This window comes from Oryctolagus cuniculus, chromosome 3, assembly GCF_964237555.1.
Source record: "Oryctolagus cuniculus chromosome 3, mOryCun1.1, whole genome shotgun sequence".
Classification (NCBI taxonomy): Eukaryota; Metazoa; Chordata; class Mammalia; order Lagomorpha; family Leporidae; genus Oryctolagus; species Oryctolagus cuniculus.
In genome coordinates this window covers 40,180,412-40,206,536 of record NC_091434.1, presented here as the reverse complement: position 1 = coordinate 40,206,536, position 26,125 = coordinate 40,180,412, and the positions used below count along the sequence as shown (strand labels likewise).

The 26,125-nt window shown below is 39.3% G+C and overlaps 1 protein-coding gene across 4 annotated transcripts; it reads right to left on the bottom strand.

The window, feature by feature from the left end:
* Nucleotides 1–94: 94 nt before the first annotated feature.
* Nucleotides 95–26,087, bottom strand: TYW5 (tRNA-yW synthesizing protein 5). 4 transcript variants are annotated; one of them, XM_051848323.2, is made up of 8 exons: nucleotides 25,874–26,087; nucleotides 18,967–19,121; nucleotides 12,949–13,018; nucleotides 9,509–9,553; nucleotides 5,269–5,406; nucleotides 3,117–3,204; nucleotides 2,615–2,731; nucleotides 95–507 (listed from the first exon to the last, which is right to left on the bottom strand). In XM_051848323.2, the coding sequence occupies exons 1-8, from the start codon at nucleotides 25,949–25,951 to the stop codon at nucleotides 251–253; spliced, it is 948 nt and encodes a 315-aa protein (XP_051704283.2). In that variant the 5' UTR covers nucleotides 25,952–26,087; the 3' UTR covers nucleotides 95–250. The 4 variants fall into 4 exon arrangements, with proteins under 4 accessions (XP_051704283.2, XP_051704285.2, XP_051704284.2 ...); XM_051848325.2 differs by lacking the exon at nucleotides 9,509–9,553; XM_051848324.2 differs by lacking the exon at nucleotides 18,967–19,121 and having other exon boundaries at nucleotides 25,874–26,064.
* Between the last annotated feature and the right edge of the window lie 38 nt (nucleotides 26,088–26,125).

Here is a 26,125-nt window from a genome sequence, read left to right as displayed (position 1 = left end):
TTGAATTTTTCATTATTTGCACCAGAGAACTATAGAAGAGTCCCAAAACAGAATTTTTTATAACCATCTGTATCAAGTAGAGACCATGCAAACATCCCTTTAACTTATTTAATCTGGAAATGTGAGATTGATTTATCTTCCCTATTTTAACAAAGCATAAATCTCTAAAATTTAAAATATATATTATAGTTTCCCAATATTTGTGCTAAATTTATGAAAATGTTTATATTCCTTCTATTCATTTCATTCTTTACTCAAAGTTCTTGCTGTAGGCTTTGTCTTGAATATGTAGGACCATTCGCCGTGCATAGAAATCCTTGTATTCCTCTGGTAATTCAGCCAGTGTTTTTAAGGCTCTGTCCAAAATTTGTGCAGCTCTTGATGCTGCTGTAGGATCTTTGTTTCCATAGGTATCTGTTTTATCATAGCATTCAGATGGAAGGTGCTTCCAAAAGACATTCACTCCCACTCCAAACTCTTCAGAAATTATATTATGGAACCATAAAGCTGGATAAAGTTTTAAAAAACAAGTTAAAAATAAAACCTACAGTTTAAAAAAAAGCCCAAAATGTCAGTGAAATATCACGAATTGCATATAGCCAATGTAAGAAATAATTCTTGTAACCAGATCCCTTCGTTAGCACACTCCCAGCTTTTAACAGAATCATTTTAACTTTTATGAATTGCCAACAAATTTAAAGTGTCAATAGCACAACCCTTACTTTTAAAACCTTTAGAAATAGCAATTTTTCCTTTTAACTTGAAAGACATAATAAAATTATATTTGTTTTTTAGCTGTCTAATTTGGGACTGTGTTTCGTGTTACTTGTTTACACTTCCTGAGTCATATAACCACATCAAAAGTGGTATTTTGTTTTTTGTTTTTTGTTTTTTTTTTTGTACACAGAACATTTCAATTATTTGAGGAATAACTCTGACCTTTTCTGATTCAGTACAGAACTTTTGTTCTTAAAGACTTCCTGTTCAAGCTGCAATTTAGTTTTCTAACTTGCTTAAGTTTGCATTCATTGTGGCTTCCTCAGGTTCATATTTCTAATGCAATTACATTTCTTGCAGCTCCTCATAGTAAATATATGAAAGGAAGCATGTATTATGGTGGTAGAGATGATGAGTAAATTTTATCACATGGTATACCGAACTGATTTTTTTTACTTTCTCTAGAAGTCCACTTCTTTGTTTTCAGTTGAGTCTAGACAGTATTAAAATATAGGTGCTATAGGAATAGTAAAGCAATACCATTAAACGACAAAGATGGAATACTAATCACATAAAAAATGTTTAATACTGGAAAAAAGGAAATTAAAATTTTAGAAACAAACACATTTTAAGAGGGCTTAAGGAAAAACAAGCTTAAAAATATTTTGATTTGCAGATCTAGTTTTCAAATATGATTTACTTTCAGAATATTTTATTCAATGCCAAAGATGGAGCTTTCGCTTTTGTTTCAAAATGCATATGTTAAGAATTTCTAATTTTCTTTTCAAAAAGTTGTATATAGAAAAAGGGACAACTACTCAGCCTTTAACCATGTTCTCTAAGGTCCAAAGATAAAAATATTTTTAAAGTTAAATAGAAATTTTAAAATGGCAATGGATTTGAAGATTAATGTGCTCCTGGCTTTGGCAGCCACTGGGGGGTGAACCAATGGAAGGAAGACCTCTCTCTCTCACTGTCTAACTCTGCCTGTCCAAAAAAAAAAAAAAAAAAAAAGATTAATGTGCTGGCTGTTTTTAATGAATGCAAGAATAACAAGTCAATGCATCTAATTCTTACAGATGACCAGTTATATGAAAGTCATTGTATCAGGCCTTTTCACGAATACAAAGATCAACAGACATTCCTTGTCTTTAAGGAATTTCTAATCTAGCTCCAAATGCGATAATCATATTTTAAAACTCATTAATATTTTTCTTAATTCTGTCACCGAAGAGAGGCATTACTGATTGAAAATCAATATATTAATTTAGATATGAGAAATACAACTATAAAAATAAAATTTCTTAATGTGCCACTTTCATTTTAATTGTGACTTTTATAATTTTCAAGTGTTCACTTTTAAACATTTGAACAAATTTAATTACACACTGCAGTGCATACTAACAATATGGAAATTTAATGAACTTTCAAACAAAGTCAGTGAAACTAAGACTGTATATAGAAAGATAATGTACAGAAAAGACATCATAGGTATTGAGAGTATTATATTTTTGATATTTAAAAAACTCTGTAATCTATTTTGGCTTTGAAACATACCATTTCTTGGTAAATACTTAAGTGACAATAAAAATGTTTTAGCAAAAACAATCAGGAATAATCTTTTTCCAGATATAAAATGTCTAATGACATAATTTATTAAAATAATCTACAGTACAATATTATATTTATTGTAAGTTGCCCTTTAAAAATAGGACTGTTAAATTTATGAGTTTGTCTAAGCATACTTTAAAGATGCATGAACACACATATATAAAAATATCATATAAGACAGAATACATATAACAAATATACTTTTGTACTTAAAAAATCACAGAAAGAATGAATGAAAAAATATAAATTTTATAAACAGCACATTACTGAAGTCTAAAAAGCTTACCAGGAATGAATAATACATCACCAGCTTTAAGGGAACATTCATACCTTCTGGCCTTGGAAAAGAGTGGATATTTAGCCAAGTCTGGATTATCTATATTCAGCACTTCCGATTTAGTACCTGCAAAGTTCCAAAAAGGGATTATATAGACTGGGCTGTTAGAATTTTTTTTTAAATTACAAATATAAATTTGAAAATTTATTCTTTTTAGTACAATAGAATTCCTGTACCCACACTGTGAGAATAATTACCATTCTCTTGAAATCTAAGACAATTTTCAATGACCCACTCTTTAATTATGACCATTGACACCCATGTTATATAATTAAGGGGATCTGAAAATCTTATTCTTCATATAGCATATCATTACATGTATACACACACATAATAGAAAATACAATACATCATAATTAGGAAGAAGTCCTAAAAGGTTTTTTTTTTATGAGAATAGAGGTTGCTCAAAAAGATTGACTCTAGAAATATAGACCTAAAAAAAAACCCATACCTGATAAATACAAATACTGTGCATCTCGAGGGCTGAACAGTACCACACGCTTTTTTCCTGTCACTTGTATTAAGAAGTTATCCATTACCTGAAAACCAGATAGTACATTTATGGGTAAGCAGTATCTAAAATTCAAATAAACAGAACCAATGGCATTCTAAACAGTTAACTGTAAACCCTATCCTTTAATGGGACTTAATATTACTTAAAACTATCATAATCACCCAAATCTAATAATGAAAATATTTGTATCCCACATATAACTGTGCATCTATTGGAGATATTTCTGCAGTACTGGCATAAAGTGGAAAAAATTAACAAATTAGGAAATATGAAATTAGGGAACTATTTACCTATTCCCCACCACTGACAGGATAGTTAAACCTTGAGGCTCCCCAATGGTAAATATTTATTTTGTTTATCTGTCAACGAATATTACAGAAAGTTGTCGTTCGACAAAAAGTCAAAGCGCTTAGAAACATCAGGTGTAAGGAAAATACAAAGTGCTTAATATACGTCCAATAATAATTTGGTTATAGGTAACTTGGTTTTCAAATAATTTGTACAGGAATATAACTTGGACATTTTTCTTAATATAATTTTTAAATATTTACCTTTTTAAGACTTTATTTGAAAGGCATAGCGAAATTGAGAGAGAAGACAGAAATGTCTACAATCCATTGGTACACCCTCCAAAAATCCCACAACAGCCAGGGCTGGGCCAGGCTGAGGGCAGGAGCTTGGAATTTCATCCAGGTCTTCCACGTGGGTGGTAGGGAACCAAGTACTTAAGCCATTATCTGCTGCCTCCCAGGAAGGAGGCATCAGCAGAAAGCTGGATCATAAGCAGAGTAGCTGGGACTCAAACTGACACTGCAATAGGAGATGCAGGCATACCAAGTGGCAGCTTACCCTGCTGTCCCACAATGCGTGCTCCTTAACATATCTATTAATGGAGCAATCTTAACTTCTTCCATGTATGCAAGTATACACTTTCTTTGTACAGTTTGTGAAAAATGTTAAATGGTAGAGCCACATGATTCTCAGTGAAGAAATTGAGATATACACCAAGCAAGACACATTCATGATGATTTACATATCACTTCTACCTAAGCATTTCTCCTTTATATGTATAAACTGTAACTATGGAATTAAACTAGCATTTCTTTAACTTACTTTTTAAGAACAGCTTTATATATTCAATTGTAACAAGGAAAATTTAAAAGTCACAGAATTTAGTGAAAAATGTATTTTAAATTATCATATCAGTATCTCACCATTTTCATTCATGTAGATCCTTAAAAAAGAGAATATGCTAGGATTTCAAGTCCATCTCATTTAATTAGATTTCCTATGTAAAATTCCTCTTCAGTGGGTCTTCAACTGAATTATAAAGTATGTGTATAAAGTATAATAATTTTACTCAGAAGTTTTTAAAAAATACTATTATCTTTGGAAATCTATTAGGTATTGCTTTAACTTCCTATGTTTCTCCATCTCCCAACACCAAATCACATACTAGTTTTTTAAAACATTTTAAAAATACTTATGTATCTACTCACATACTTAAGCAAAAACAATTATAATGCCATAAAATAAATCAAGATGAATATTCCACACATCTTACTGCCCTATAAATACAGCAGACATTTGATGTTCTCAAGGGATGGATATATTAAGAGCTTCTGATATCCTCAATTGCTTACAATTGGAAATGACTCTATAAGCTTCTTTCTCATAAAGAACAAAACTCTGGGTGGCTAGAGTCATGTGTAGCATTTATGTGTCCTCATCCCACAAGCATACCACTTTCTCCAATTAAAAAATTTCCCCCATCATCTGTTTCTCACATGCAAAAGGAAAAAAAAAAACTTCATAAAACTTGATGTGTGTGTCTATGTGTGCGTGTGTGTGTGTGTGTGCAATGAATCAAGAATAAAACCACAGAAATAGAAATGTGAAAAACTAACCAGACTTTGCTAAATAATTCATCTTTGATCACTGCCTTACAGAACACCTATTTTTAAAACTCATGCTTCAGCAAATTACACAGCAAAGATCTATTTAGGGTAGCCAACAGAAACCATGATTTTTAAATCTATAAGTGCTAAAAATCTACCGTAGCTTTAGACTTTTCATTTGTGTAACATACGTCATAGTGAGTCCAAAGTTGTAATCCTGATGAGCTAATTCGAAAAACACTGGAAAAGAACTGATCCTTTTTAAAGAAATTTGGAAACTTAATATCTGCTTCCAATAAAGGAAATTGTTTTCTGATATCTGCAACATCCTGCATTAACAGAAACAGAAAAGAAAAAGGTTAGAGTAAAAAAAAACAGGAAATAATTTTGATGATAAACACAATATGGGCATAATACGTATTTTATCTAAGGCTGCCAACAGAAACCATGATATTGAGAAGAAATAAAGCAAAATTTTTGTTTACTGCTTTAAAATACTATAATGTGGAGGCTGGCGCTGTGACATAGCAGGTTAAAGCCCTGGCCTGAAGCGCATCCCATATGGGTGCCGGTTCTAGTCCCAGCTGCTCCTCTTCCAATCCAGTTCTCTGTTGAGGCCTGGGAAAACAGCAGAAGATGGCCCAAGACCTTGGGCCCCTGCACCCATGTGGGAGACCTAGAAGAAGCTTCTGGCTCCTGATTGGCACAGCTCCGGCCGTTGCAGCCATCTGGAGAGTGAACCAGCAGATGGTAGACCTCTCTCTCTGTCTCTACCTCTCTCTGTAACTCTTTCAAAAAACAAAAACAAAAAAAAAACAAAAAGAAACACTATGATGTGATCATCTTCCAACACATAATCTTTTTTTTAAAAGATGTATTTATTTATTTGGAAGACAAAGAGAAGCAGAGAGAGAGAGAAAGAGAGAGAGAGAGAGAGAGGTCTTCCATCTGTTGGTTCACTCCCCAAATGGCCACAACAGTCAGAGCTGGACCAATCCAAAGCCAGGAGTCAGGAGCTCCTTTCAGGTCTTGCACATAGGTGCATGGGCCCAAGGACGTAGGCCATCTTCTACTGCTTTCCCAGGTAATAGCAGAGACCTAGATCAGAAGTGGAGTAGCCAGGACTTAAACCCGTACCCATATGGGATGCTGGCACTGCAGACGGTGGCTTTATACCCACTATGCCACAGTGCCAGCCCCAACACATGATCTTTATAATGAAGGAATAATAGACTATATAACAAGATTGCAGGTTCAGCAATAAACAAACAACAAACTTAGGAGATGGGCCAAGGACCTCAATAGACATTTTTCAAAAGAGGAAATCCAAATGGCCAACAGACACATGAAAAAATGTTCAAGATCACTAGCAATCAGGGAAATGCAAATCAAAACCACAATGAGGTTTCACCTCACCCCGGTTAGAATGGCTCACATTCAGAAATCTACCATCAATAGATGCTGGAGAGGATGTGGGGAAAAGGGGACACTAACCCACTGTTCGTGGGAATGCAAACTGGTTAAGCCACTATAGAAGTTCAGTCTGGAGATTCCTCAGAAACCTGAATATAACCCTACCATTCAACCCAGCCATCCCACTCCTTGGAATTTACACAAAGGAAATGAAATTGGCAAACAAACAAGCTGTCTGCACATTAATGTTTATTGCAGCTCAATTCACAATAGCTAAGACCTGGAACCAACCCAAATGCCCATCAACAGTAGACTGGATAAAGAAATTATGGGACATGTACTCTATAGAATACTATACAGCAGTCAAAAACAATGAAATCTGGTCATTTGCAACAAGATGGAGGAATCTGGAAAACATTATCTGAGTGAATTAAGCCAGTCCCAAAGGGACAAATATCATATGTTCTCCCTGATCGGTGACAACTAACTGAGCACCAAAGGGGAACCTATTGAAGTGAAATGGACACTATGAGAAACAGTGACTTGATCAGCTCTTGTGCTGATGTACAATGTAATACTTTATCCATTTTAGTATTTTTTGTTTTGTTCTAGTACTATTGGTTGAACTCTGTAATTAACACACAATTATTCTTAGGTGTTTAAATTTTAACAGAAAAGTGATCCCTGTTAAATATAATAGTGGGAATAAGAGAGGGAGGAGATGTACAATTTGGGACATGCTCAATCAGACTTGCCCCAAATGGTGGAGTTAGAAACGTGCCAGGGGATTCCAATACAATCCCATCAAGGTGGCATGTACCAATGCCATCTCACTAGTCCAAGTGATCAATTTCAGTTCACAATTGATCACACTGATAGGTCTAAGAATCAAAGGGATCACACAAACAAGTCTAGTGTCTGCTAATACTAGCTGATAGAATCAAAAAGGGAGAGAACGATCCAACATGAGAAGCGGGATATACAGCAGACTCATAGAATAGCTCTCTGGCCTCAGAATCAGCCCTTAAGGCATTCGGATCTGGCTGAAGAGCCCATGAGAGTATTTTAGGCATGGAAAGCCAAGACACTCTGGGAAAAAAGACCTAAATGAAAGATCTATGCGAGTGAGATCCCAGTGGAAAGAACGGGCCATCAAAGAAGGAGGTACCTTTCTCTGAAGGGAGGAGAGAACTTCCACTTTGACTATGACCCTGTCTGAATAAGATCAAAGTCAGCGAACTCAAAAGGCTTCCATAGCCTTGGCAACTCATGACTAGAGCCTGGGGAGATTACTGACGCCATAAACAAGAGTGTCAAATTGTTAAGTCAACAACAGGAGTCACTGTGTACTTACTTCTCATGTGGGATCTGTCCTTAATGTGTTATCCAATGTGAAGTAATGCTATAACTAGTACTGAAACAGTATTTTACCCTTTGTGTTTCTGTGTGGGTGCAAACTGATGAAATCTTTACTTAATATATGCTAAACTGATCTTCTGTATATAAAGATAATTGAAAATGAATCTTGATGTGAATGGAATGGGAGAGGGAGCGGGAGACGGGAGGGGCGCGAGTGGGAGGGAAATTATGGGGGGGGATTTTAATCCATAAACTGTACTTTGGAAATTTATATTTACTAAATAAAAATAAAATAAAATAATTAAATTAAAAAATATATAAAAAAATAAAAAAATTCACTATTGTGATAAAAATATCACTATTGTTAACCTCAAAGTGCTTCATTAATATGAAGGTTCTTTCCACTTCAGGCAACAATTACACAACTGCTATTTACTTTAATACTAAGTATTAAAAATTCAGGAGACAATACCTTGAAATTCATCAATTATGTAAAAATCTATGGGTTCTATTGAGGGAGAAAAAAAAGAGGGCAAAGAACTAAATAGTGACTTAAGCAAAAAAATGCAATCTTTCTTGATCACCTTAGGAACACTGCAGCCATTTAATTTGAATAGATGTCAAAATTTGTACAATGAGATATTTAGGATTTTAAAAAATTATTTTAGATCAGTATTTTATTAACTGGATGGTTATCTGTGAAATACACAATGGAAGAGGTTTCTTATTGTGTAGAGTTTAGTTTACCTTTAACACTAAGATTCTATGATTCTTCTTGTAAACTAAGTAATCAACTTTTTTTTTTTTTTTTTTTTGACAGGCCGAGTGGACAGTGAGAGAGAGAGACAGAGAGAAAGGTCTTCTTTTTGCCGATGGTTCCCTTCTCCAATATAGCTGCCACGGCTGGCACACTGCGGCTGGTGCACCGCGCTGATCCGATGGCAGGAGCCAGGTACTTATCCTGGTCTCCCATGGGGTGCAGGGCCCAAGCACTTGGGCCATCCTCCACTGCCTTCCCTGGCCACAGCAGAGAGCTGGCCTGGAAGAGGGGCAACCAGGACAGAATCCGGCACCCCGACCGGGACTAGAACCTGGTGTGCCAGCGTCACAAGGCAGAGGATTAGCGTAGTGAGCCACAGCGCCAGCCAGTAATCAACTTTTAAAAATTATCCTTCTGGGGCCAGCACTGTGGCGCACTAGGTTAATCCTCCTCCTGCAGTGCCGGCATCCCATATGGGTGCCGGTTCGAGTCCCGGCTGCTCCTCTTCCAATTCAGCTCTCTGCTATGGCCTGGGAAAGCAGTAGAAGATGGCCCAAGTCCTTGGGCCCCTGCACCTTCATGGGAGACCTGGAAGAAGCTCCTGGCTTCAGATTGAAACAGCTCTGGCCATTGCGGCCATTTGGGGAGTGAACCAAGGGAAGGAAGACCTTTCTCTCTCTTTCCCTCTCACTGTGTATAACTCTACCTCTCAAATAAATAACTAAAATCTTTAAAAAAAATTATCCTGCTTTTCAGGTGTACAAATCATCAAGAAAAGAATGAAAAAAAAAAAAAAAACAGGTTATATGTCAGGCAAGAAGTATAAAACTTACAGTGTCAATTAAAATGTATATACTTATTTAGGTTTTAAGCAACTATTTAAAATCCAGAATTCTTACTTTTCTCGGATCTTCCCCAAGTGACCGTAGGTAGTATTTCTCATCCTTAAACATTGCAAAGAAAAATTAACATCAGCATTCATTTAAAAATATTAGGAGATAAAGTAGGAAGGAAATAACTCTTAAAATATGACCCAGTTACTTAGTTTCCTAAAAAGTTCAATTATTTTACCCTTTCTACTAATGCTCTCTGGTGGCCATATGAAGAAATGCTCATATGATGCTTATAATAACCAGATCCACAAATTGTATATAGAGTCACAATGACTGACTGTATACTCTAAATTACTTAGATTTTCTTAACAGTATCTTAACATTTAATAAAATAATTCACAACTGCATAGCACATATGATCTCAAAGTATTAAACTGAAACATCACATTTTACCCAGCTAAGTCTATCCTTGACCATATAAATTCTCATGCCAATACTGAAAAGTCAACTCATGTATAAATCAGAAACATATCATTTCATCATCGTAAACTTAAACTGCTGCTTTTGTACCTTACTCAAAGCTAAATAGGAAACTGAATTATAATACATTCACTGTTGCCTGCATTTTCTACAAGAATTAGAGAACACAGATAGACTGGGTCAATAAAAGGCGAATCCAATTCAAGAATATGAATTCTGCCCCTTTTAAACAAAGACAGAGATGTACTGCTCAGCCTCCCCTTGAAGAAAGGACCCACTATTTGGTCAGAGGAGTGTGATTAACTTAAAATTGCGAGCTGTTAACTTCTGCAGCTCCATCTTAGCATTTGAACCCAGGTCATGTTCTTGGGGTGGGCTCATCAAATAACTGAGTAAGATGGTAAATGGCTTAGACATTGCTACCGTAAGCAGTGCTCCTCTGACCAGCAGTCTTGCTCAGGAGTTCCACAATGACCTGGCAGACTGTCAGATCTGTATTTCTGAGGGCTCCTGCCTGCCCGATGCAGCTTTTTCTCCTTTCCTTCCACAGGTATGACTCTATGAAGTGTTCTGCACTCTAAATTCCATCTCAGTGTCTGCTTCCTGGAGGACTGAACTGATGGTCCATCTTCATCTTGTTTACATACTTTCCATATTTTTTCAACTTTAATCTTTCAACCTGTCTCTTTTGCTTCATTTCCTATTTCATGGAATCTGTCCACTCATTACCCTTAGGAAAGTCTTGAAGGGCCACTGAAGACACAATGTTCAAAGCATGGCTATGAGTTCAAAATCCAGTTCTCCAGCACAGCTAATGGAATCAGTTCAGAGAAAGAATATAGATGGTAAATGTCTACGTCTTTTTAACTTGGAAAAATGGAATGGGTTTTAAATTCCTTTTGTATCAGATTATATAGTAGAGGGGGAATTGTATAAAGACATAATAAAAGGAACAGATTAAAATTAGTTTCATAAAAAAAGACTCTAGTTGTAATACAAAATCATAGACATACAGAGTTTATAGTGATCTTGGTAGTAATCTAGTATTACCATTACCTATCGAGAACTGTGAAAATGCAACACCTTTTACAACCAAACTTTCAGGCCCAGCTGACTCAAATGCAAACAATTTTACTGAAAAAAGCAGCTTATTTTTAAAATGTGCATTTGAGGTAAAATAGTGCACTTTAAAAAAAAGATTTATTTATTTATTTGTTTGAAAGTCAGAGTTACTGAGAGAGATCTTCGACCATTTATTCACTCCCCAAATGGGCTGGGCCTGAAACCAGGAACCAGGAGCCTAGAGCTTCTTCTGGGTTTTCCATGTGGGTGCAGGAGCCCGAGCACTTAGGCCATCCTCTGCTGCTTTCCCAGCTACACTAGTAGGAAGCTGGATCAGAAGTGGAGCAGCTGGGACTCGAATCAGCGTCCATTGCCCACATCACAGGCACAGATTTAACCTGCTATGCCAATGCTGGCCTCAACAGTATATTTTTTAAAAATGTATTTAACTATAATATTGAAGGCCTATCTCAAGGTATGTAAGCCAAATTACTTAAAGCTGGACTATAATGTAAAATAACTAGAATTCTTTTGTACTTAATACTGAACAAATGTTACAGCAACACACATAGTAGGAATCATTATTAACAGCTAACATTATGAAAGCAGTCCAATAGTAAAAGACATATATGTAAAAATAAAGTTCTCCAATAGCATTTAAATTTGCCATATCAGACTAAGCATGTTCAAAGAATGTAATGTTAATTGCTAATGTTTAATGATTTTCTACATATCACACAGCAGTACTTCACAGATTTTATTTAATTCTCATAAAAACCTTATGAAACAGGTACTATTATTACCCTCATTTTCTAGATACTGAGGCTCATAAAAATAATTTGGCAAAGGTTTGAGAGCTAATTCTGAACAACAGAGCTACAACCTATGGTGCATCCAACCAAATCTTACGAATGGCTATCAGAGAATGCAATGGCTCTTGTAAATCAAATGTTCTTTTAGATTTTTTTTTTTTTTAATTTTTGACAGGCAGAGTGGACAGTGAGAGAGAGAGACAGAGAGAAAGGTCTTCCTTTGCCGTTGGTTCACCCTCCAATGGCCGCCGCGGCCGGCGTGCTGCGGCAGGCGCACCGCGCTGATCCGAAGCCAGGAGCCAGGTGCTTATCCTGGTCTCCCATGGGGTGCAGGGCCCAAGCACTTGGGCCATCCTCCACTGCACTCCCAGGCCACAGCAGAGAGCTGGCCTGAAGAGGGGCAACAGGGACTGAATCCGGCGCCCAACCAGGACTAGAACCCAGTGTGCCAGCGCCGCAAGGCGGAGCGTTAGCCTATTGAGCCACAGCACCGGCCTTTCTTTTAGATTTGATAGTTGTTTTTAGCCCTTATGTATACTCCTGGGAAACTGTGGTCTTTATTCTTTTTACTTTTAGAGTATTATGGATAGTGATGCATTAAACTTGTGATTATAGATTGGACTGAAATTATGTATATGCAAAGATTAAAGAAAAAAGGAAGGAGTGGGATTGAGGGAAGGAGAGAGGAAGTATGCTTATCTTCTTAGAATTGTACCTTTGAAATACATGAAATCTGTTCTCTTTATATTAATAAAAGTAAAAAAAATTAAAATATTATTTTAAACAAAAATCTATTTAGTATACACATATAATGCTTTTTTAAAAAAATTATTTAAGGGGCGGTCACTGTGGCGCAATGGGTTAAGCTGCCACATGGGATACTGCATTCCATATTGGGGTACCTAATATTGAGTCCCATCTCTGCTTGGATTAAGCTTCCCGCTAAAGCAGCAGACGATGGCCCAAGAATTTGAGTTCTTGTCACCCACATGGGAGACCTGGATGGAGGTCCTGGCTCCTTGTCAGTCCCAGCTATTCCAGTCATTTGAGAAGTGAATCAGCAGATGGAAGATCTGTTGCTCCCCTCTCTCTGTCACTCTGCTTTCCAAATAAATAAATAAAACTTTTTTAAAAACTGGTAAAAGCAATTACCTCTGAAATAAAGAATTCTTTATGCTTTTCTTCAGCTGCTCTCTGGACCAACTCATCAAAAGGTAATGTTCTGAAATAAACAAAAAAGAGTACCTGGACTTAGTAACAGGTAAACTAGTATTAATCTAATTGCTATACATATAGGCTTGTTGAGTGGGAAATGACTTTTGTTTCAGAGTATCCTAATTTTTATTATGATCTATTATGTGGATTTCTAAATTTTTAAAATTCATTTACCAGTATATTTATTTGACCTCAGTTATCTGATGTTTTGGAAATAAAGAGCTTTAAATCTATGGTACAAATGGGTCCTTATGACTCAATACGCTTCTATTCCAAGCTATTGATAGAAAAATCTCCCTATGATATCTGATTACCATTGGAAATACACAGACTCTCAGGCTCTGATTGCTCCCTATTTTCAAGTGTCATGGCAAAAACATATCTTGTGATAAATGAGACAAACAATGCTACTTCAGAAGAGACAGTGGGCAAAAGACCCAGTGAAGATAAAGCCCTATGAATACTGTCCTTTGCCCTCCCCTTCCTCCAATATTCTCATCTTTCTATACCAATTCATGCCTCTGCAACACCAGAACCCAGAAGCCAGCAATATGGCTCGCATCTAACCACATTATCCCCTGTCATTTTAAAGTTCTGAGGAAAAATAGCCCAAAAGAATTTCAGCAAAGTGACCAATTTTTTTTCTTCAAAATTTCTGCCCAAATAGCTGTGTCCTTCCATTCTAAAGAACAGTGTTAGACAATGTAGAAGCAAGGTTTTTTTTTTCCTTTACATCCCACTCTTGAGCCTAGAAGGCTATCTTTTCTCCAAGTACCATCTTCTCTCTTCAGCTCTGAACACAAAAGTACTATTATATACATGCAGAGGACACTGTATCAGTAACAAGAACATGAAGTACTCAAAAGCTTCTGTCAAAGGTCCCTCCTATCTACTCCCCACTGCACTCCAGCCTCTGAACATCTGAGTAACAGCTGCAATGGTTTCCGTCTTCCTATCGAGTATCTTCCTACTTGAAACCTGTACTGAGGAACTAGAAAGATTCTGCAAAATTAGCTTCTCCTTCTCCATGAGGTGACCTTGGGCTAGATGCTTTTCCCAGTTTTCTTAGAAGTACACCTAGTAGATAAATGAGGAATGTCAACTGTATCAGGCAACCTTATTCCTAAAATGACCCTGGATTGGTTAACTATGTTTGCACCAGAAGGCCTCTGAGCGCACTATTAAATACTTGCTAGGAAGCAGAGGATTTGGCTTTCCTGTGTGCAGTGTAACTCTCAGAACTCAGTATGGTCCTTGAAGGAACCTAGAAGCTAAGTTCATGGACTGTTTCAAGCTACTGGTTTTTGTGGATCATGTGGCTTACCTTAGCTAGGGGGTTTCTGTACCACATCCATAGTCTTGTTCTCTTAGAATAAAGCTGCGGCTTGGTGAGTCAAAAAATGGGCCTTGGATTTGTATAAAGATTTCCACAGACACTATCCTGCTAGAATGCTATTTCCTGCTTTGTATCCTGCAAAGCTAAGTGACTCTGTGCTAGGTTGCGGACAGGCATGTAATCTGGGTGTTGAGTGTCAACGTGAACGTGGAGCCACTACTGTAATTATGTGGAGTAAGCACCGCAGGAGAGAAAGGTGGAGTCTGCTAACTATGCAGACTAATGCAGGGTTCTGTTAGTCTACCACTTTCATTTCTGAACAACTGTAATACAACATAATTTACTTGGCAACTTCATATTTAACGTTTTCCATCTCAGACCTCATCACATACCTTCATTCCTACCAAGCCATCTTTGTAGAATTTGGGCCAGTGGGGAAGCTTCTCTGGTCCACAGCTACCTCTGTCACTGCTATAGTTGCCCACATTAGCTTTCCTACCAGGGAGAACACAGGAATGCTTCAAGGCCTTTACAAATAAAGGGCAGAATGGTGATCCCCAAAGAGTAGAGACAGTCCAGAGTAGCAGAACCGGGGTGATGTCAGCAACCTTCTCCTCTAGGTGTTAATACCTATCAGAGCTTCTGCTAGACCCAGGGGAGGGGAAGTTCCTTGGCCTTGAGGTTTTAAATATCCTACACATGCTTCAAAAAGTAGGACATCTGCTATGAAAATACCATTTGGCATTCAGACCAGTAAGGGAGATTGTGGGGAACAACTCAGATTAGACTAAGTTACTCGAATTAAGATTTATTCTATGCATCTGCTCTCCCACAATATGGCGCTGGGAGAGGAGTCAACAGCTTCTACGCAGCTGTCTCTCGCCAACTTGAGTGATGACCTGCAGGAGCTGATCCTGCTCCTGATTGGAGGAGAGCAGCGTACTTGGTGTGTGGGTAGCAGAGTTGGGACTGGTGGAAGAGGACTATAAAGGAGGAGAGAGACAACATGCACCAGGAACATCTATCTGAAGGAACACCTGAGCAGCCCCCGAGAGAGCCGGCCGGCGGTGTGCTGCTCCCCCGCGGAAGTGGGGAAAGTGGCAGGGGGAACCGCCCTTCCACGGAGGTGGAAGTGTCGGTAGCCAACCCGGGAAGAACCAGCAGCAAACCCGGGAAGGGCCGAGCAGACGAAAGAACAACGCAGGGTCCTGTGTCATTCCTCCACGAAGACGGGGAGCGACATAATGGTGCCGTGACTCGGATAGGAAGCCTAGGAGGCATAATGGTGCCGTGACTCGGATAGGAAACCTAGGCAGGGTCTAGTGTCGCTCCTCCACGAAGAGGGGGAGCGACAGGAGATAGTATCAAAGAGGGGTTAAGATCATGGACTCTGGGGAGTCAGGCAATTTAAGTATACACTCTGAGTTTCATCATTTTAACTAATGTGAGCTTCAATGTTACTAACTATTTTTAGGACTTTATTTTCTTATAACTGAAATGACCATAAATAAGATCTGCCTCGCAGACTGAAGATTAAATGAGTAATATAATCAAGAATGCTTGGCACAGGGTTTGGTATACATACAATAAGTGTTCAGTAAAGGACAAATGGTGAGGATCACAACAATGTTAATGTACTCTTTAGCAGCATGCACGTAGTCAATGATGTTTAAAATAAGTAGGAAAAAAGCTCTACAGTCCTTTCCATTCTGGAAAGGTTATTTTACAAAATCAAGGTGAAGACTCATTTAATGAAAATATGAGAGCCAGATGATGATACGAATTACACAACAGGATAGGTAGAAGCAGCAAAGCTCATGAGATTCTGGGACTGGGGTTGTGGTAGCACATTAAGTCACTGCCTGCAACACTAGCATCCCATCTGGGCACTAGTTCACATCCTGATTGCTGCACTTTTGATCAAGCTTCCTGCTATGCCCAGGGAAGGCATGGCCCAAGTCCTTGGGCCCCTGTACCCACATGGAAGACCCCAACAGATTTCCAGGCTCCTGTCTTGGGTCTGGCCCAGTCCTGGCTGTTGCAGCCATTTAGAGAGTGAATCAGATGATGGAAGATTTTTTTCTCTATCTCTTCCTCATCTTTTAAAAAAATGTTTATGAGATTCAGAGTGTCATTTTTTTAAAACAATTAAATCTATGACCAGAAGAATACCAACAACATCCTTTCACCACACAAGTTCTCTTAACTGTATAAATCTTAACTCTGGAATCAACAGGGAGAGCTATCAAGAAATAAGCAAAGTTAATACTTATTCATCAATTTTCAGATATGAGATAAAGCAAAAAAGCAACACCAGACTGATAAAAACATTATATGTACGGGGCTGGCACTGTGGCGCAGCAGGTTAAATCCCTGGCCTGCAGCGCTGGCATCCCATATGGGTGCCAGTTCAAGTCCTGGCTGCTCCACTTCCAATCCAGCTCTCTGCTATGGCCTGGGAAAGCAGTAGAAGATGGCCCAAGTCCTTGGGCTCCTGCACCCACATAGGAGGCCTGGGAGAAGCACCTGGCTCCTGGATTTGGATCATCTCAGCTCCGGCTGTTGTGGCCATTTGGGGAGTGAACCAGCAGATGGAAGACCTCTCTCTCTCTGTAACTCTTTCAAATAAATAAAATAAATCTTTAAAAAAAATTATATGTGCATGTAGGATTTCTCAGTTTCTAGTCTGTTCAACATACCTCTTATTTCCTATTGCTTGGTAAACATAAAAAGTAACTAAAATATTTTTTCCTTGCATTAAAAATATTTGCAGTTTTTTAGTAGCTCTATTGAACGGTTTGGAGGAAGCTGGGATAGGAACTATTACATAATAATGCATGTGTTCTAAAAACAAGTCTTTAGATGATGTGTCAAAAATATCACAGGGCAATTCAAGATGAAGTTTCAGTACCCATTTGTTATGGCACTGGACTCTCTAGAAAATAAACATCATTAATTGCAGGAAGAAAAACACTCATCATTCTAGCACTCATACTTTCTTGATGTAATAAAAAATGAAAAGTCCTTATACCTGGAAAAATTATAGCAATTAAATTCTATTCATGACCTATTAAAAACAAAAACTATAATGGTGACTATCCAAAGGATCAAAAATTAAGAAATGCTTTGGCAGATGCTGTATAGGCTTGGAAAATTAATGAGAAAAGAATGGCCCCAGACATTACAAGCTCTGTTTAAATCATTTCTACACTGAAGTCTTTTGTGAACTACAGGGTTTTTCAATAGACTGAATTTGCTGGGAACTGCAAGTGCTAAGAATTTGAAAGCTGTTTGTTTTTTAATGAAACTCGTGGGAACAAACAGCATACGAAATCTGCAAGATGACAGCATTGAAAGCTTTCAAGTTTCACCATTTAGCAGCTTTTGATTATCTCTTATAATACTTTTAAATGATTATCATGAGAAAAATTAAAGATATTTAGGTTTATTTTATCAAGAGAAAACTGTCTTCTTTTTCAAAGTTATTCAAGTTGATAAAAGCTTGACAAACCAGATCTGTCCTAAATTTCTGAAGGAAGAAAAAGAAAACATGAGATTTTTACAATTTCCTACACTAGGCAAGTTACTAATGTGATATGTTCAATTAATCAAGCACTGAATGAATACCTGACTTCAGATATAATCTAAGTCACTTCAGAAGTTGTCTTCTTTTCATGAATTCAGAAGGTACTAACTTTCTTCCCTGTCTGCTTTCAAGTGAAAATGAAAAAATAAATAAATAAATTTAAACCCAAAGGGTCAGGTGTGTGGTAAGAGGTCAGACCTCCACTTGGGATTACCAGCATTTCCTATCACAGCACCTGAGTTTGCATCCCAGATCACTTCCAATTCCGGCTTCCTGCTAATGGACACCTAGAAGGCAGCAGTGCTGGCTCAAATGCTGGTCCCTGCCAACATATCGAAGAACTGGATGGAGTTCCAGGCTCCTGGCTTTGGCTGAGCTCAGCCCTGGCTACTGTGGCATTTTGGGAATGAACCAGCAGATGGAAGATCTTTGTCTCTGTTTCTCTGCCTTTCAAATAAAAATAAAAATAAATAATAAGAATAGTCCTTGGAAATGTCTTTGCATTTGCATAATTATGTAAACTTAGAATTCTTATTTTTTAAAAGCCACTCTAAGGGCCAGCGCTGTGGCACAGTGGGTTAAAGCCCTGGCCTGAAGCACCGGCATCCCATATGGGCACTGGTTCTAGTCCCAGCTGCTCCTCTTCCAATCCAGCTCTCTGTTGTGGCCTGGGAAAGCAGTAGAAGATGGCCCAAGTCTGTGGGCCCCTATACCCATGTGGGAGACCCAGAAGAAGCTCCTGGCTCCTGGCTTAGGATCAGCACAGCTCCGGCCATTGCAGCCATCTGGGGAGTGAACCAGCAGATGGAAGACCTCTCCCTCTGTCTCTACCTCTCTCTGTAACTCTTTCAAATAAATAAAATAAATCCTTAAAAAAAAAAAAAAAAAAAAAAGCTACTCTAAACATCAGTAAGCTATTCCTTGATTATATCACAAGCTAGCCAAAAGAAGAAATGCCTCATGGTTTTTATATAATACAAAAAAAATTTTTTTTAATATTTGTATCCCCAGAATAAACCTCAGAAGAAAATACCTATACACAAAGTTCTTACTAATGAAGTCCATCTGTGCAACTGCGGCAACGTGAACCTTTACATCTTTTTTCCCTCCGACTTGGCTTAGGTAATCCACTGTCCATTTGCTTGTACAGGGCCCCAGATCGATTCCTTCCAACACCAGGGGCTTTCTCTGTAAGTAGGGGAAACACAATGAAAACATTTCATCAAAACCGGTAATACATCAGGAGCTGCATTCTGCAACAGAGGGACGAAAATAAAAGGATTTGAGTCTAGATTACAAAATGATCAGACTCAAAGCTTCTGATAGCTTATGCTGTCACTAACACAGGAAGAGGACCTACGTATTATACAGAGAACAAAATTCTAAGGTTAGGAAAATAAAACAGAATAGCAGTATCATCAATAAATAATACAAAAGAGAAATCTGAATACTAAAGTATTTTCATGACTAAAATGGAAACAATTGGGGCTGTCGCTGTGGCATGGTGAGCAAAGCAGCCATCTGCAGTACCAGCATCCCACATAGGTGCAGGTTAGAGTCCCAGGTGTCTTACTTCCGAACCAGCTCCCTGCTCATGTGCCTCAGAAAGCAGCAGAAGATGGTCCAAGTCCTTGGGCCCCTGCACCCACGTGGGAGACCTGGAAGAATCTTCTGGCTCCTGGCTTCAGATTGGCCTAGCTCTAGCCATTCAGGCCATTTGGGGAGTGAGCCAGCAGACGCAAGACCTTTCTCTCTGTCTCTGCCTCTGCCTCTCTGTAACTTTGCCTTTCAAATAAATAAATCTTTTCAAAAAAGTAGATACAACTTAAATTTGTATTTTATAGTCAATTACTTCTTATAACTTTTTATTCTGATACTATTTCAAACTCATAAAAAGTTTCTTAAAAATTACAAAGAATTTCCATATACCCTTAAAAAAAAGATTTACTTATTTATTTGAAAGTCAGAGTTACACAGAGAGAGGAGGAGAGGCAGATACAGAGAGAGGTCTTCCATCCACTGGTTCACTCCCCAGTTGGTTACAATGGCCAGAGCTGCACCGATCCAAACCCAGAAGCCAGGAGATTCTCCCAGGTCTCCCACATGGGCGCAGGGGCCCAAGGACTTGGGTTATCTTCTACTGCTTTCCCAGGCCAGAGCAGAGAGCTGGATCAGAAGTGGAGTTGCCAGGACTCAAACCGGCACCCATGTGGGATGCCGGCACTGCTGTGGTGGCTTTACCTGCTATGCCAAAGCATCAGCCCCCCATATACACTTTAACTTGATCCATCAACTGTTAATTTAACATTTTGCCTATTTGTTTTATCACTTGCTGTCACTCTTACTATGTGAATATAGAGAAACATATTATTAATTTTTTTATATTTTAAATTATTTATTTGAGGGGCCAGTATTGTGGCATAGTGGGTAAAGCCATCACCTGCAATGCTGGCATCCCATATGGGTGCCAGTCAAGACCCAGTTGCTCTACTTCTGATCTGGCTCTCTGCTGTGGCCTGGGAAACCAGTGGAAGATGGCCCAAGTCCCTGGGCCTCTGCACCTACATGGGAGACCTGGAGGAAGCTTCTGGTTTTGCATCGGCGCAACTACAGCTGTTGCAGCAATTTGGAGAGTGAACCAGCAAATGGGAAGAATCTCTCTCTCTCTCTGCCTCTCTGTATCTCTGCCTTTTAAATAAATAAGTAAATCTTTAAAAAATGTTGAGGTAGATTTACAAACAGAGAGGGAAAGACAAGAGAGAAAGGTCTTCTATATGCTGCTTCATTTCCCAAATGGCCACAACAGCTGGAGCTAAACCAATCTGAAGCCAGGAGCCAGGAGCTTCCTCAGGTCTCCCATACGGGTTCAGGGGCCCAAGTTCTTGAGCCGCCTTCTACTGCTTTCCTAGGCCATTAGCAGAGAGCTGGATCAGAAGAGAAACAGCAGGACACAAACTGATGCCTATATGGTATCATAATGTCAAAGTGAACTCTACTTCTAGACAATTTATTTTATTCCCTGAGTAATAATCAGGCAATAATACTTTGATATTTAAATTATCCCATATTTGGCCTGTAGAACCTGGTTCCTGTGGCTTTGTAACCTGAGTACTTCCTTACTTTAAGGTAAAAAAAACACAATCCAGTGCTTTCATTTTATACTTTGTCTTTCCCAGCCGTGCATTTAGTCATTTATTCAAGTAGCACTACCTCCTTCTCGCAAGGATTAAAGGGACATCATTATTTCTGTCTTCTCAGTGGGCAGAACTGGGAAATATATGAAAGCATGTGTCCACAACCTCCCCCCAAATATGAGTACACACTCACACGTCCTTTATAAATTTATATATGAATTGATAAATTATATATATATATCTTCATATTATGAGGGGGGTCTTTATAAAAGGTAATGGAAAATGAAAATTATGAAAAAAAACTATACATGGATGTCAAGGTTTTTTTGCACCAAAACAAATTCATACTAAGTCATAATAACATGTCTGAATAGGATATAGTTTGAAGCATTAAGGATAAAACATCAGTTTGAAAATAGTCCCTCTCAGAACACCATGAATTCTGCTAAAATTGAAGCAAGAACAAACATTAATTTTATATTAAAACTTGGTTGGAAGAATGGTGAAATCACTAATACTTCATGAAAAGTTTATGAGGTCAAGGCCCCCAATAACTCAGCAGTTCACAAAAGGAAAATTCACTTCAAGAAGGGACGAAGGATGAGATAATTTTGAAGGTAAAGGTCAAAGCAGCGAACCATCTACATCAAATTGTTTGAAAAAAAAAACTTCATGCCACAAATGAAAAGGACTGGTGATCAAACTAGAAACAGTCAATACCACAGACAAGATGCATCCAGAATTCCAGTGACTCCATTTTCTGCTTAACAAAATCTAACAGTTGACTTTGCTATTTAATCAGATTTAAATGTTTAACTTCACAGGTAAATAATACTGCTTAAGAATTCCAGAGACTGATGTCAGGGAAGTCACCTAAAGTTGCAGGACCTTAAATATGGAAAGGATTTATGACCACCAGCTGTAAATATCAGGCCCATAACAGATTACTACCTGGCAAAATTCCAAATAATTACTTCAACTGACCATTGAAATCTGCCCATAGCCTACTAAGCCCATTGTCTTCCCTAACCTTCAACTCCCCTTTTCTTCTTGAAAAAGCCCTCCTACTAATTTCAGAATTTGGAAGGTCTTTGCAATGAAAGTCCACCTGCCCCATCTGCTACCCTCTTGAATAAAACTGATTTCTTTGCATGAACGCTTATTTCTTGAGTATTGACTTTCAAGTAACAAGTGGCCTGGGCCTTTGTTTTTTCTGCTAACAATCTCCACTGGTTCAGTTTACACAATTCTGACTGAAAAATTAAGGTTCAGTCAACTTTATTCTTGACAGGTGCCTACACTGTTGAATCCCAATCAGCTATAGACAAAAGCAGAGAAATCTTTAACGAATAGGATCAAGATCCTGAAACATTTCTTGGAAGAGCTGGAAGAGAAGATGAAACATGGCTTTATCATTATAATCCTTATGACAAAGCACAACCAAAGCTATTGCTACCAAGAGGTAGAAGTGGTATGCAACAGTTTTTTGGGATGATTTTCTGGAAGACTAAAGAAAGACACAGCAGGGGAGGGGGGAGAAAACTATTTTGTCTGATTTTCTGGAGGACTGAAGAAAGACACAGCAGAGGAGGGGAGAGAAAGAAAATAACAATCTGCTTGTTTCTGAGAAGGTTTTCAGAAAGTTATCTAAAATTTTAGTAGAATACCAAAGAAAGCTTCAGCAAACATTCATTACAGCAATATTCCTACTCATTCTGCTCATTAAACAAAAGCAATTTTGCTAGTGAATAGGAAATCATCAAACACCCTCTCTCCAGTCCTGAATCGGCTTGTTCTTTTTTTCTTTCCTTATTTTAAAAAATCTTGGGGTCTGTGCCATGGCACAGGTTAATCCTCCGCCTACAGCGCAGGCATCATATGGATGCCGGTTCTGGTCCCGGCTGCTCCTCTTCCAATTCAGCTCTCTGCTGTGGCCTGGGAGGGCAGTAGAGGATGGCCCAAGTGCTTGGGCCCCTGCACCCACGTGGGAAACTAGGAAGAAGCACCGGGCTCCTGGCTTTGGATTGGCACAGCTCCGGCTGTTGTGGCCATTTGGGGAGTGACCAAAAAGGGAGGACCTTTCTCTCTGTCTCTCCCTCTCACTGTCTGTAAATCTACTTCTCAAATGAATAAATAAAATCTTTTAAAAAAATCTTAAAAGGATACCCTTTTGTTCTATGTACTCTTGTATGCGAATTTCTACTTCTCTGTATATATATTGTGAATATTTTCCAATTTCTGTTTTTCTTTCCAATTTGTTGACAGTTTTTGTCATGCAAATCTTCTATTATATCTGAATTTGAGTCACAGTTAGAAAGAAATTCCAGGGCCAGAGTCGTGGTGCAACCCATAAAGCTGCCACCTGTGCCACTGGCATCCCATATGGGTGCTTGGTTCAAGTCCCGGTTGCTCCACTTCCAATCCAGCTCCCTGCTAATGCTCCCGGGAAAGCAACAGAGGATGGCCCAAGTGTTTGGGCCCCTGCCACCCGTGTGGGAGGCCTGGCAAACTCTTGGCTCCTGGCTTCCCACAGGTCCAGCTCCAGCTGTTGGGACCATCTGGACAGTGAGCCAGTGGACGGAAGATCTCTGTCCTTCTCCCCTCCCCCACCCCGTAAAACCACCTTTCAAGTAAATAAATAAATCTTTAAAAAAAAGAGGACTTCCTTAGACCTAGATTATTGAGGAATTTACCCATTATTTTCTTCTAGTACTTGTATAGCTTCTTATCATACTTCTGGTCCACTGGAGTTTATTCTCATGTATAGTGTGACATACAAATCTAATTTTATAATTTTCAAAAATGACTATCCAGTTGCCCCAGCACCATTAGGAATGTGAAACTACTCTATATACTATACTGGTGGATACATACCATTATAAATGTCTCTGAACCCACAGAATGCACAAAACCAAGAGTAAAAGCTAACATGAATTATAGGCTTTGTGTGAAAATCATGTGTCAACGTAGGTTCTTCAACTGTAACAAAGGTAGCACTCCCGTGGGTGACACTGAGAACACAGTAGGGGAGGCATGTGTGAGGGCAGGAAGTATATGAGAGGTCTCTATATCTTCTGCTCAATTTAGCTGTGGATCTAAAACTGCTCTGAAAGCAGTCTACTTAAAAAGGTCAATATCTGACCCAGTGGTTTTTGAAGTCAAGTTCATTATATACGAAATAGTGTGAAATTTATTTCTGGATATGCATATATATGTGTTTCTGGATATGCACACATATACAACTGTGAGACATTTTTATGGATCTTCTATTTTATTCTCTAGGTCTATTCATAATCTTTACCACATATAGAGCTAACTATGTTATTAGAACATGTTAAAAAAAAAACCTGATAGGCCTATCCCCTTCACACTTTTCTTTTTAATGTTTCCAGGTAGAAGGCATTTTTTTCAAACCATTTTGTTATTAATTTCTAATTTTATTGCACTATGATCAAAGACTATTGTTTTGTAAGTCTCTACTTTATGAAACTTGGTGATGCTTTGGGAAGATTAAATCAGAAATTTTTTTTTTTTTTTTTTTTTTTTTTTTTTTTTTTTTTTTGACAGGCAGAGTGGACAGTGAGAGAGAGACAGAGAGAGAAAGGTCTTCCTTTTGCCGCTGGTTCACCCTCCAATGGCCGCCGCTGCAGCCGGCGCACCGCGCTGATCCTGGCAGGAGCCAGGAGCCAGGTGCTTTTTTTCCTGGTCTCCCATGGGGTGCAGGGCCCAAGCACCTGGGCCATCCTCCACTGCACTCCCTGGCCATAGCAGAGAGCTGGCCTGGAAGAGGGGCAACCAGGACAGAATCCGGCGCCCCAACCGGGACTAGAACCCGGTGTGCCGGCGCCGCAAGGTGGAGGATTAGCCTATTGAGCCACGGCGCCGGCCCAAATCAGAAAATATTTTTGCTAAACACTTTCACATATATCACTCCACCTTCACAAAACTGCCCAGTACACACTTTATGACTAACATCTCATGAGACAGGGGCTCTGACGGTCAAGCACACCCCATTCAGCGCTAGGCCCGCAAATAAGAGAAGGTCTGAATCTTCTGTAGGCTGCTAATTACTGAAAGAAAGAGAAACTGCATCCTTGACTTCCGTAACACTCAGATCACCCTCCCAGATGGAAAAACACCACGTAAGAAAACTGCTGGTTTTTTCTCTACCATAAACTGTAGTCCTGTAGTTTTTTTTGTTTTTGGTTTTTTCTTGCTTTAAACCTGCTGGCCTCCTCCTGTTTTCCGCAGGTCTGTTTTCCTCCCTTGCAAAGCGAGATAAATAAAAATTCCCTTTTCCACCTGATTCGAACTGCACATAAAAGTTTCCGACATGTGAACCCAGGTTAGCTGAAAATCCAAGACCAGTGGAAGTTTCGGGGTGGGGGGGGGGGGGGATTCCCGTTGTCTTCCCTGCTGGCTCGGCGGAGTCCAAAGTTGCGTCTCCAAATCCGGAAACCGACAGGTAACGTTCGCGAATCCTGAACGAAATGTCAAGAAACTCGGCAGAAGCTGCGGACGCGAGCCAAAGGGGACACTTGGGCATCGCTGCCGCAGTTACGGCACAGCCTCCCCAGCACGGCTCTCCGCAGCGTGCAGAGAGCCTGGGCAAAAAGGCCTCGCGCACTCAGCTCTCCACGGCCATCCTCCTCCTTCTCCTCCGGAGATGTTGCCTCTGGAATTTTTCAATCGACAACCATCCATCGTCTGCGGCCCATCGCCTCTTCCCTACCCTAACAGGTCTCGAAGCCCCCCCACCTGCAAAGGAAGGATGGGGTCTCCCCGGGCCTCGCGCGAGGGCCTCACCTGTGGGTAGAGATCTCGCAAGAACTGCTCCTCGGAGACACCCTCGAGCCGAGGTACCGGGACTTGCTGGCCCGCCATGGTCGCTCACGCCTGCCCTCTTTCAAAGCTTGGGAAGTTCCCATGCTCCAACGCGTTCCCCGGCGCGCGCTCCGCCCGGAAACACGACCCGGGGAGAAAAGGGCCCGGCGCATGGGCTGTGTGCTGCGGCGCGGGATGGGGCGGACTCACCAGGAGTGGCAGCAACAGCCTCAC